This window comes from Pectinophora gossypiella, chromosome 22, assembly GCF_024362695.1.
Source record: "Pectinophora gossypiella chromosome 22, ilPecGoss1.1, whole genome shotgun sequence".
Lineage (NCBI taxonomy): Eukaryota > Metazoa > Arthropoda > Insecta > Lepidoptera > Gelechiidae > Pectinophora > Pectinophora gossypiella.
This window is the reverse complement of record NC_065425.1, coordinates 1,206,289-1,219,219: the sequence shown is the minus strand read 5'-3', so window position 1 is coordinate 1,219,219 and position 12,931 is coordinate 1,206,289. Positions and strand designations below refer to the sequence as shown.

Sequence of the window (12,931 nt, the reverse complement as noted above, 5' to 3'; positions counted from 1 at the left end):
TTCAAAGCCTCGTTAAAAATAAGAATAAAAAGAAGCAGGGATATGAGACTCCCGATATTTCGACACTGTTGCAAGTGCCATGATCACGGGATGACTGATGAAATTTGAGTGGAGTAGGTAGATCCATAATTTTCTACGGACACACACACACACGCACGCACGCACGCACGCACGCACACTGATTTCCGGGATAAAAATAATCTACTCTTAAATCGTAACGGGTTCGGATCCTCTGGTTCTAAACCACTGAATTCAACTTTATAAATTTGAATCCATGAATGATATCACGTCAAATCACGTGTTTTTCAAGATTAATGACAAAATGCTCACCCTCTATTACATGGGTCTTTAACTATAATACATCTCTGCCTACCCCTCCGGGGATACAAGCGTGATGCTACGTTAAGTTATATTCTTTCCTGGGTGTCAAGCTATCGCTCCCAATAGGTCACGTCTTGTGTTGCAGGTATGCGCCATATGCCACAAGACGTGTCGCGACGGCTCCGACTGCAGTGACCTGTTCCCAAGCGACCTTCAGACGTTACCAGCTGATCGGTAAGTAAAACTTATATGAACACACATGTAATCCCTCCGGACTCGTGGTCACACCAGGTTGTCCTATCCACTGGTTGCCTGGAAGAAATTGCTGCTTAGCAATAAGGCCGCCAGATTGTACTGTATCTATCATCATCTGTGTTAATTTGTTTTGTATGTTGTGTGCAATAAAGTATATTTGATTTGATTTGATTTTGTCACACCAGTATGACAAACAGCAGGATTTTTTTTCTTGTTTGTCACACCGCTAACAATACAACAGCGTGGTAAACTCATCTCTTACAGACTTGTAGCGCCATTCCTGACACTAACCCCGGAGCTGTGTATGGTGATAGAAGATGACGAAGAGTTGACGGCTCAGGAAGGGACCGGCGACGCGGTGGATGACGAGGGCAGGGAACATGTGCCATCCGCTAATGGTGAGTTACTTAATCTAGGGAATAAACAATAATATATACAGGGTGTTTGTGACTCCTTACTAAATACTTGAGAGGGGGGGAATCAGATGATCATAGAATAAAGAATTATTCTATGACAACTCTTTGTTCCCCACCAGCGGCTGAGCTAGGTTTTACCTCACCGCCCCTCGGTCTTACTTTAGTCTTCAATCGTATTGGCGTCAGACGTCACACACACAGATGCGCGTGTACGATAACGTCAATGTGTAGTGTCTGTGTAAAACGAGGTATTTTGTATGAAGTGCCCGGGGTGTGCCATGATTCTGAGTCAAAATAGGTGTCATAGGTTACTTTACTTTTTTGTCTTCTCCTACCATGATTTAATTTGTCCTGTACCTAAAGGTTGCCTGGAAGAAATTGTCACATGAGCAGTAAGGCCGTCTGTCTGTACCTTGTGTTCTTTATACTCTATAAAGAATGTTTGTCTTATCTTATCTTTATCTAAAGAAATAAAAAATCGCACTCTTTCTCATACCTAGGGCCTTATTTTTGAATCCTGTTGGCAACCCCAACATTACATTAATATTTTTTTTATAAAAGACATGAAACGAAGACTTGGCCCAAAGGACTTGATTCCAGGCCATACCCTTTAAAAAATTGCAATGACAACATTTGTGACGTCACTTCCGTTTTTCTTGTGCTCCATTTTTTTTTAATCTTTATTTAAAGCGCTTAGTCACTACTGACTATGTCGCTCTGTAACAACTACATACAGAAAAAGATAGCAGGTTGAGCCTAGAACGCCGATAAATTATCGCAGTTTTAAACCCACCCTAACTAATCGATATAGTGCTTTAGCTTCCCTGGACAAAGGAAAAGCCAAAACACTGTTAGAACCATTGTTTTGTAAACGTGAAACGAATTTAAATTAAATTCAGTGAATTTTACGGCATCCTGGAGTTTTTCTCCTGGCATCCTCATCCTCTGACAAGCAGCCCACTACAGCCTTTAGGAACATCACACGTAATAAGATAATAAAGATAATACAGGGTGTTAGTGACATCGTAACGAATGATTGACTTTGATGCATTGAAAATAACTTTAAAAAAATATCATGAATTTTGCGACTGAAAATTCCACTTGATATCAACTGAGAATCATGGGCTGGCTCATCCCTCAAAGTTTTCGTTACGATGTCACTAACACTGTATATACCTGTTTAATCTTGAAAATGACACGTTCTGATGTGCTATGTGAAATGGGTATATGTTTTCGAACGTCAGTTGAAGGCGAGCGATTCAAAAATAAAGCGCCTTCCCATGTTTCCTTCAGGCACAAAGTCGGAGATAGTGGGGTATGCGTGCGCGGCGCTGAACAGCAAGGAGTTCTACAAGCGGCAAGAGATCGCGTGGATCCCGGAGATGTGCACTAAATACCCTGAACATCTGGTGGAGAGGGAGGATCTTAGTCAAGCCGCTAAGGTAAGGATTGAGGAGTATACTGGACCTAGTTGGTAGATCATTTGAATATATGAGGAAAGCTCGCTGAATGAAGGAAATCGCTGGATTTAGGGTATCGGCGCCCGAAGGACGTAATATACGATCCTGACGACCCGATTACTCTAGCCATAGATGCGGCCCGTCAGTTCGCGACAACACTTCAGGACCTCGATACAGACCCCGCCGGCGTGGTCGTAGATCCTCATTCAGTGCTTATCGGCCCACTAGCGTCGATTATTTCTTTCAAATAAAGTCTTCTTAAATGACGCCCTGAGCCGAGGTTCGCGCCCAACTGGGCACCCTCAGGCCTGCTGTCGCCAACTACAAAAAAACCAACAAAATATTAATATAAGCTGAGATCAGCTTATATTGATGTAGGGATATGAAAGGAAAAGCTCCAAATCAGTTTCCGTTATTTCTATTTTTTAAAGTCCTCCTCCGTAACCTTCTTTCTAATCGTCCTCCTTCCCACACACCTCCCCTCTCTCCCTCGCACACTGTCATCCTTCTCTTTCACTCACCTTACGTTCCGTTACACGCCAAATCCCACATTGATGTTTATATTGGTGGAACATATTATATTAGTGGATTTCAGTTTATATTGCTTACATGGAACAGATTAGGAATTGGCCTTTGATAAACTGGAATGGAAAATGCTACACCGACAAGAGCGTGGCTCTTAAATTGATGATAGGGATGGAAGAGGAAGCTTACATACCGCGATTAGATCCAGGATGTTTTAAAAAAAGGTTAGAGAGTACTCTAAACCGGCGAGCATGCACGAAGTCTATCATGAGAGTGGTAGGTTGTTGTCGTATCTAATATATCCCATATCCCCCTCCCCCCCCCAGGAGTGCGTGCGCCACTTCCACCAGTTCGCGCAGCAGGCGCGCGCGCCCGAGGCGGTGTGCCGCGCGCACCCCGCGCTGCTGACGTGCTGCGTGCTGCCCGCGTGCCGCGACCGCGCCGCGCCCGCGCGGCTGCTCACCTGCCTGCTGGCCGCGCTGCGGGCGCACGGTCGCTACACCATTTATACTTTATGACACGACTTATCATACGTCTACCACAAATGACACTAACCGCTTGGCCGGACCTACGAGCGCTGAGAGCTCGGCAATTAAATCCCCGAAAGCTCGGTGAGGTGTGGATACTTAGTGCATCTTGAGATGGATGTACCTCTTATCTACCCCATCGGGATATTGTCGTAAGCTTTTTTTTTCCGCGGAGGTGTCACTCAGTGTCCAGTAAATGTGACAGGTTTCACCAAGTTTAGGCTCCCAGTTTCTTCACAAATTGTATGTTTTAACGGAGTGTTTAAGTTTTTGTGGAGGAAATACACTTCACTGTCACTTTACATCACTTGACACTTCACTTCACTTGACACTTCACTGACACTTCACTTGACACTTCACTTCACACTTCACTTAACTTTCTAAAAGAATATGATACTTGCAGGTGCAAACGGCGTGCACGCGTGCATCAACGCCACGGACCAGTACCTGGTGCAGTTCTACAGCAAGCTGGGCTTCGTGGAGGTAGCGCGCGCCGACCACGGCCACCTGTACCTGGCGCGGACCTTCTAGCGCCCGCAGCCGCGCCCGCCCGCCAGGTACACCACCAGCACACACACGACTCACTCACAGCCGCGGTAGCCCAGGTGCAACAACGCTTGAATCTTACTGTGAAGTCGAAGATTCAAATGTAATGATTTTCGAATTCGTTTGGATCTTAAATGTTTATTGCGTGTCCAGCGGTGAAGGAAAACGTCGTGAGGAAATGCGTTTCGAACAGTATTTGATCTAACCTGTATTGGGCTGGTTTTCCCTTCGCGGGTTGAAAGGTCAAATAGGCAGTCGCTTCTGTAAACAGCCGGACCTGTCAAATCTTCAGGTTAGATAAGCGGACCCTGTGGAAAACGGGATAATGCTAGGGAGATGATGGTACGACTGACCACGTTGGTCTAACAAAAAGCTCGGTGAGCTATAAGTACAGTCATGAACAATATCATATACCTACTTTAGAACCCTGTCGCACTACCATATTTGACATTTAATGAGACTTACGGTTTAATTTGTCAAAAAGGTTAATGTAACATGGTTTCAAAGTGTATACATATTAGTACTCGTGACCGTACTTAGTTGATCTTGTGATAGACGTATCTGTGACTACCCCAGGTAGTCGTGGGCTTTATGTTATGTAAACTTCTGCGATTCCAGGTTAGTGTGTCGCTATTTCCACGTTAAAGCGCGACGCGGACGGCGCGGGCGGCGCTCGCAGTGACTTCCAAACGTCTGCCTGTAAGCTTCACCAGTTACTATATACTATCTAATACACTTATGTGAGGAGCTCGGTGGCGCAGCGGTAAACGCGCTCGGTCTGCGATTGTTGAAGTTAAGCAACTTTCGCAAAGGCCGGTCATAGGATGGGTGACCACAAAAAAAGATTTCATCTCGAGCTCCTCCGTGCTTCGGAAGGCACGTTCAGCCGTTGGTCCCGGCTGCATTAACAGTCGTTAATAACCATCAATCCGCACTGGGTCCGCGTGGTGGTTTAAGGCCCGATCTCCCTATCCATCCATAGGGAAGGCCCGTGCCCCGGCAGTGGGGACGTTAATGAGCTGATGATGATGATACTTATGTTAAGCCGTTGGTCCCTGTTCTACTTAAGTAGTCGTTAAATGAGCTATGACACGCCTTTGGCGGCTCAATAGTAACCCAGGGTTAACGAGGTTGGTAATCCACCTCACAACCCACAGAATAGAATATTCTAAGTGATCCTGTCTTTATTTGTATCTGCTGTCACTGTTGATGAGCGATAGAGGGCGTTTTTATTAAATTTCTGTAACTTAAGGCTGGTATTCTAGCCATGGAAGCGGCCAACCAGCTCGCGACAACAAATACTTAACACGTTAAACGCCATGATGGGCACCATATGTCCAGCAACAGACTTACCGCCGGGGCCACGCCAAAAATGTGAGAATTGACCAAAAATTGTAGAGACTTTTATGTGAATGTTGTTTGGAAATAACTAAAAAATAATAGGCCGCTTAAGGAAAACGTGATTTACTCATTATTTTCCAAGATGTCAAACACCAGTGTCTACCATTTGACATCTATCCCGTAACTCACTCGGCTAGACCATGAATTTTAATCTGGCGTTAAACGTGTTAGTTAAAAACTCTTGATCTTTATACTTTAGCCCCCACGGCACAGCAACTGAGCCACGCGCGGCGCGAATTAATAGCATTCACTGCATCTGTTGCTCGATTCTCTCGATATAAGTCGCGTCTCACGTGGCGCGGTTGCTGTGTCGCGTTAGGCCAGGAGTCTATATCTATCCAGATCCGCATAGCACTGGCTGGAATATGATTCTCTATAGCGCGTCTCGACAAGATTCCATCGAAGACTGAGCCTTTAGAGAATCACATAGTTGCATGAATTTAATAGTTATTACTTTGATGTTAAAAGATTAATCATGGTTTATTCATGATTTTTGGATAAATCTATCGTTATTAACTGGTTCTTCTTCTTCTATCGTGTGGGTTGTGACGTGGATTACCAAGCTCATCAACCCTGGTGTCAGGGTTATTATTGAGCCGCCAAAGGCCCCTGACATGGCTCATGTAACGAGTACTTACATCAGTAAGTAGTAACCGGGACCAACGGCTTAACGTGCCTTCCGAAGCACGGAAAATGCGTCAGTGATAGTCCCAACTTTCGTGTAAGCTATTAGGTGCAAAATGATGGTTACTTTTTAAAAAGTAAATGGGTTTGAGTTTTTAAGAAATAGTTCATAAAGATCGTAGACATTTGACACAAAATTTAATCCAATACAGGTTAGGTCACACACTGCTGAAAAGCATTTCTCGGGAATGTGGACCCAACTTGAATTGAATTGATAGGAAATGTAAAAAAGGCATGTTTTGGTAATACTAAGCTCAATCCCATTATTACATGGTGCATCCCGACTGTTAAATAATATATATTTCCAATCCATATCTATCACATTATTTTGTAGAAATACTTAAAAGTAAACTTACATTAAAACTGTAATTCTAAGTATAAATTGAAAAATGTAGGTAAATATTAAATGTAAGTAATATGGCTTCAGATATCTCTGGGGTTAAACACGCGACATTGAAGCAATTAACCTAAAAAGCAATATTGCTATTTGACATTTGTTGATATTGCGCACTTACTTTTATATGCGCAAATGTCAAATTGCAATATTGCTTTTTTGATGAATTGCACAATGTGGCCTTTTTAGGCCCGTAGTTTTACAGCACAGAAGATTTGTTTAAAAAAATAAGGGTAGTAAATAATAATGGTGCTAATTCCTGCAGACGTCATCTAATCTTATTTTAAGTTACACCTGTCATTTTCTTATCCGCCGAAAAGGAAAGGGGCGGGTAATCGATAGGCATAAAATTTATGGAACATACGTCAATTTTAAGCAGAAATCTAAAATAACCGTCTAAACATTTTACTCGGCCAATAAAACGACAGAATTAAGTTGACAGCACACGTCAAACGGTTTGCATACCAGCGAGATACTTTATGATTCGCTCGGATTATTCATTCATTTACTCATTCTTAAAATTTACGACTGTCAATCATCCGTCTCTTTCCCTTTCAGCGAATAAGAAGATGACAGGTATAACTTAAAGTAAAATTAGGTGTCTGCAGGAATCGGGGCTAACGTATCATTTTTGCTAAGCCTCGTTGCTCTATTAATTATTTGTAGTAAAAGGGAGTGTGGGAAGTTGGCAAAACCCAATACTATGCGTTCTGCCTAAGGTATCGTCTCTCTGTTGGTTCACCAATCAGATATTTTAATGGTGTAGTCGTTCTAAGGTGTATTTAGCAATTTATTGAGCTGTTTCGTATGTGAATAGTATTCGGACAAAATGGCTAGTCAAATGTATGGGAAAGACTGACTGTTCGATCGAAGGGCATGTGATATATGTATGGTTCGGATAGATATTCTGTGAATCTATAAATCTTGAATAAGCAATGGAAATTTTAAATTTGAGCGTAACAATTTTCAACGTACTCTCATTACCGATTTAAAATCATATGGTTTATGTCCGCCATATTGGTATTACCTCGGAGTGGCGGCAAATATAAAGTTTTTTATCGGTCAATTTTTTTACTAATAGAAAATTATTTTATTAACCGACTTAGTAGGTACTAATTTTATTATCAGTAGTACAGTACGTTGTAATTGATAAATTTACAATTTAGTATGTGATTATAAAATATTAAAAACGTGGTAGATTGATAATAAGTAAAATTCAAATAAAAAAATGTAAATTAAAAAATCTATAAAAAAACAATAAAATAAAAAATTGACTTTTCTTACTTTTCTAATGCACATTCTTAAGACTTTATTATTTTAGGTTCACTAAAGATAAGGTTTTATAAATAACTGTATTATGTCTATGTAATTATGAATAATAATTAAATGTGTTCTTATACGGATTGATTTCGAATTTAAAAAGACCAATGTTACTTACAGAAAATATTATGTGCTATTTAAGTAAAGACGTAAATACAGACGAAAGTATTAATAATTTGTCGATTTATAAATTTCGTGCACAAATGCATGTGATAAAAATAAATGTTGCCAGTTTCTAAACAAGAAATATCTTTTTTAATTCGAAATCAATTTTAAATGCTGTTCCATAACAATTAAAAATATGTATCGCCGCTAATGCAAATAATATCATAAGCTAATTCTGTGTCCTGTGCAATGCTAAAATTATACAATCTATATAGTTTTAGCATTGTACATTATCTATTTTGAACATTGACTTCATTATTTTACCACTTACGTATGAAGAATTACTTTATCTAATTCCCTCTAGTAATCTCGTTAACACAATAATATCCGTTGAGCTTCCTTGTAATAATAAGCTAATTTCCAACTAGTGAAATCAGTTACTTTTTACTAGACGTCGAAACACAAAATGACTATGGAATTTGTATTAAAAGCAACCTGTTACGTCATAGAAAAACGTAACAGAAAGTCGCACTTATTATTACATTTTCTTGATTAAAATTCATAAATAGATTAAATAGAAAAAGAAAACGTTATGTCACCTTTAGATCTGTCTTTATTTAGTAATCCGAATTTCATAATTTATCTTTGACCTAGGAAACTACCCAATTGGTGGAGATTGGATCACTCATCATCAGTTTTATAGCCGCCTCTTAAAAGTAAAGATCACTGAACAGTTAAAACTATATGAAAAAGTAACTTATACTTCAAAAACATGATGTATAACAATAAGGCCGCCCAAATTGTACTGTATTCATGTGTTATGTTTGATTGTTGAAATTTTAGTTCTGTGCAATAAAGTATATTTGATTTGATTTGATTTGATGTATGTAAGTGGTAAAATGTGAGTTTGGGAATAGTTAAATCCTAGTCGTAGTTATAATCGAATCGTCCCTAGCTTGATCATTAATAAACGGTTTTATTCAAAATACTATTATTTAGAATCATATTGCAAATATCGATGTGTTTTTCAATTTAAAGGGTTTTCTGAGGTGTTTATTGGTTTTCTAATTTACGAAAAGATGTCATTTTTTCGCATCTGGCAACACTGTAAACACCATAGAATAGAGACACGAAACTGTAAAAAAAGTCATACAAAAATAAACGCACGCCCGTAATGGGGTGACCAACGCCATAAAAACCACAATAACATGTCGATATTTTACTAAAAACAATATTTTAACATCCTTTTCCAAAATTATTTTAGCTTAGCATTCCATTTAGTTTGAACGCGTCATGCACAAAAATCGCATTTACAAAACAATGCTTTTAGAAATAAGTTTGATTTTTAATTAACATCATTTTAGTGTTTGAATAATCACAAATTATTTGTTCGAAGCCTCAGTATTATGGCAATATTTATTATGTTTATATATATAAATATAAGTGCAGTCGATAGTAAATTATAATAATAAGCAGATCTTATGATTTTATGACAGCATTAATTTTAGATTTCTAGCGTTTCGACTGTACATTTTAAATTGCGATGTTCCTTTGTTTTAGTACCTATTTACTAAGAAATATTGTCTTGTATCTATATATTTTATTCTGCGCAATAAAATTAAACATGTCCATATTTTTACACAAACCTATAGTATTAAGTATATGTAAAATACAAATTGTAATCTGCATTGCGTCTTTGTGTAACCGTAGATTTTTAAGCCCAATGTCGGTTTTGTTTAGAATCGATCTTTTAACTTCAGAAGAGGCTGTATACTCGAAGTCTTTGCCTGTACATGTTGTACTATTAAAATTAAACTCGTTGCAATAACCAATCAAATCATTCTGTGGCTGGAAAAACAAGTCTTTTATAAGACAAGATTTTACGTTAGTGTTTAAATATTTTTTGGGAATGGTAATTATTTATGTTCTTTACAAATTGTATTATTATTTACCAGAGCGATTCTAAACAGAAACAATTTAATGTGTTTCATATTTTTTGTTATAATTTATCAACTATGGTGCAGCTGTCATGAAGATAAATCAATAAATTATATAAAATGCATTTATAGTTTTATTTTATTTTTTCAATAATATTTAATATTTCAAATGCCAAGTATAATAAATTCCGGTCCGCCGGGGCCAGTGTTGCTCTATGATAAATTGATAATAAATAATTTTACTTTTTTACACCAACTGAGACATAATCGTTGACATAAAAGCTAGTAGAAGTTAAAACAAGCACATAATGTCAAGAACCACTAAATGGATTTGCATGCACTTTTTACCACATTATCGCCTTATAGAAATCTCTAAGGAAACTAATAAAAAAAAATTGTATCCAAGGGAAGCGTGCTTATGTCGCTATTATCTATAAATTCAAACTGAACTTATGTTGGCAGTTGAGAGTTCCGTCAGCTTCTGTTTGATCTCCGAAATCTGAAACAAATGATAACTATGAGTACTATAGAGGTAACACGTTCACTGTGTATGAACCATATATGAGGTAAACAATTCGAAGCTCATACGTGCATGGCCCATGTGGGGCACATTTTTCTTGCCGTAGTGTGTACGTAAATTCCAATGTGTTTATTGAAAAATAACATTGCACGTGAGGGGTTGAAATATCTAATTTATACATTACGACATATGTCCGTAAGGGAGAGATGTTTGGGCAGTTGTGCTATACATATGCCCTGGTGTACGCACTTCTGGGCCCATTGCATAGTAGGTACCTCGCCTCACCGTTTTCTCCCCGCCTACTCATTCTTTCTCATAACTAGAGTGAATATGTATTTATTGGGTAAACGTGTACCTTAAGCAACGGAAGGTGTAGACAAAGAAGAATCGGTATTACACGATCTGCTCTCCAGCTATGTTTAAGCAAAATTACTTATTCAAAAGGAATTAATAATGCATAGGTACCTTTTGAATCTCACTCATTAACGCTTTCTGTTCGGTCCGAGGCGTCATCTTGTCTCGATTTAAGTCGATAGCTTCGAGGTTTTCAAACAACTTCTTGATTTTTATTGCTAAGTTGACATCATTGTTGCTCCTCCTAGCAACTGTAGGCTTACAGCGCCTAGTAAGGCTCTTCCTATACTTATCTGGGAGGTCTTTTTCGATGTCCTCTCGTGTCAATAAAGTCATGTATTCGGGACTCGTGTCGTATGGATAGTTTTTCGCGTCGAGTCTGTACGAAGCGTGTTGGTTGAAATACTGTCGGTTTCTGTAGTCGCTGCGCCAGTTTCTGAGGCTTTGTAGGTTTCTAGAAAGGTTATTTAAGAAAGTTTTAGTCTGATACCTACATAGAATTAAGAATACTACGTATAGAATGGTTACTCTCCCTCTGGGTCTTACTTGAGTCGTGCGCAGACTATTCTCGCTTGTACGTCGCGTTAGGCTGCGTTTCCATTGACGCGGAGCTGTCCGGAGATGTGCAGGAATCGACCAATCACCGCGAGGGAGAGAATAAGAGAGCGTCGTCTCCGCGTCAGTGGAAACCCGGCCTTAGGCGGCACATGGTAAGAATAAGATTGTTTGTGTCCGGAGTGCGCCAAAGAGATACACTTCGCCCCGCACTAATTCGTACATTGAGATTTGCCTCACTCCCGCTGGGTCCCACTTTAGTCTAAAATTAACACTTACGAGCGGGAGCCGACTGTTTGTCTCACTCGCACTTACGCGGAAAGGTGGCACACGGCAAGGATGAGATTTTTTTATGAAGACCAGACCCCTAAATCTCCCATAGAGGTATGGAACATTTTGACTACGCTGCTACATTGCGAGTTATATTACATAAGTCCTTACTTTCTCTCCTGTAATATCCTATCCTGAGATGCGAGCAGATCCTTTTTTCTAGCAATAGCTATATCCTTCAAATAGTTCTGTTTAATCTTCTCCTCTTTAGTTAGAAGTTTGTCTGCAAACAACGGTTTCAAGTACTTCGCGCTTTGACAATATGGCGACAGCGTCTTGTGGCGACTTTTGTCCAATTTCGGACATTTTCCTCTTTTGAATTTTGCGTACGTTTCCTCATCGGAACTTTGGTCTTTTTCGTTCAGTTCCACAACTAGATTGCTAGTATTCCCTCCTCCGTCAATAACTGAATTGTAGCTTAAGCATTCAGGACTCGTAGGTTTCGTTTCGTTAACCTCGTTTAGGTCATCTTTGGACCGCGTTACAGACATTTCAACATGTTTCTTTTGAAGGTAGGCCAGAGTTTTATCAACCCCAGCAGATATAACCTCTCTCGGTGGATACATTAGAGGGTTCCCGTTAAGTTGCAAGAGTTTTAGCTTTAGGGTTCCCAGTTCATTCGGTAGAGAGGTTAAGCAGTTGTTTTGGAGTAGTAAGTGGGTGAGAGTTGGGTGGTTTTGTATGGTTGTAGGGATGTCAGTGAGTCTGTTGTCTCGCAAGTCTAAGTAGACGAGAGATGGGAGTGAAGGGAAGAAGTCATCGGGAAGGGTGACCAGCCTGTTGTTTTGTAGGTAGAGCGCCTGGAAGAAATATAAACGTTAGGTTTAAAAATGTGAACCAATTAAAAAAATTGGAAGCGCGACTGATGATTAATTACTATTGATATGAAAGTAGGAAGGTATAATAGAAAGTCTGTCCTCTGTAAAGAGGTGTGTTCGGGTTAATATCGAGAACCACTTAATAAAACTGCATGCGGTTGTACTACGATCTGCATCGCTGAACAAGGCGAAGACGAGTTGCGTCGTTAATAATATTTATAAGGACTTACAACGACTGACAAGTTCAGTGCCGGTACAGTTTCCAAATCTCGATTTGAAAGATCCACAGCAGTTTCATCATCCAAACGCTCTTCGTAAACATTGAAGGAAGGCGTCTCCGAGCCTTCAGACATTTTTAAATTAATACCAAGATCAAACAATATTTCATAAAATAGTTTCTTTCGTGTATGTTTGATCAATAATAAAAAACGATACCTACGAAGAATGTATTTTGAAAGTGGCG

General features: G+C 39.5%; 2 protein-coding genes across 2 annotated transcripts in view; one reads left to right on the top strand and one right to left on the bottom strand.

Annotated features, from left to right (window-relative positions):
• Positions 1-10,016, top strand: part of LOC126377262 (protein O-GlcNAcase) — a 34,002-nt gene extending 23,986 nt beyond the window's left edge. Inside the window, exons 19-24 of the mRNA XM_050024985.1 lie at positions 467-555; positions 841-958; positions 2,264-2,434; positions 3,304-3,469; positions 3,908-4,061; positions 4,669-10,016. Coding sequence (XP_049880942.1) covers positions 467-555; positions 841-958; positions 2,264-2,434; positions 3,304-3,469; positions 3,908-4,035 — 672 coding nt within the window. The 3' untranslated portion in view covers positions 4,036-4,061; positions 4,669-10,016. The remainder of the gene's footprint in view (positions 1-466; positions 556-840; positions 959-2,263; positions 2,435-3,303; positions 3,470-3,907; positions 4,062-4,668) is intronic.
• LOC126376931 (uncharacterized) lies at positions 9,981-12,821 on the bottom strand. Its single transcript, XM_050024478.1, has 4 exons — positions 12,699-12,821; positions 11,762-12,450; positions 10,877-11,219; positions 9,981-10,390 (listed from the first exon to the last, which is right to left on the bottom strand). The coding sequence occupies exons 1-4, from the start codon at positions 12,819-12,821 to the stop codon at positions 10,331-10,333; spliced, it is 1,215 nt and encodes a 404-aa protein (XP_049880435.1). The 3' UTR covers positions 9,981-10,330.
• Positions 12,822-12,931: the final 110 nt, after the last annotated feature.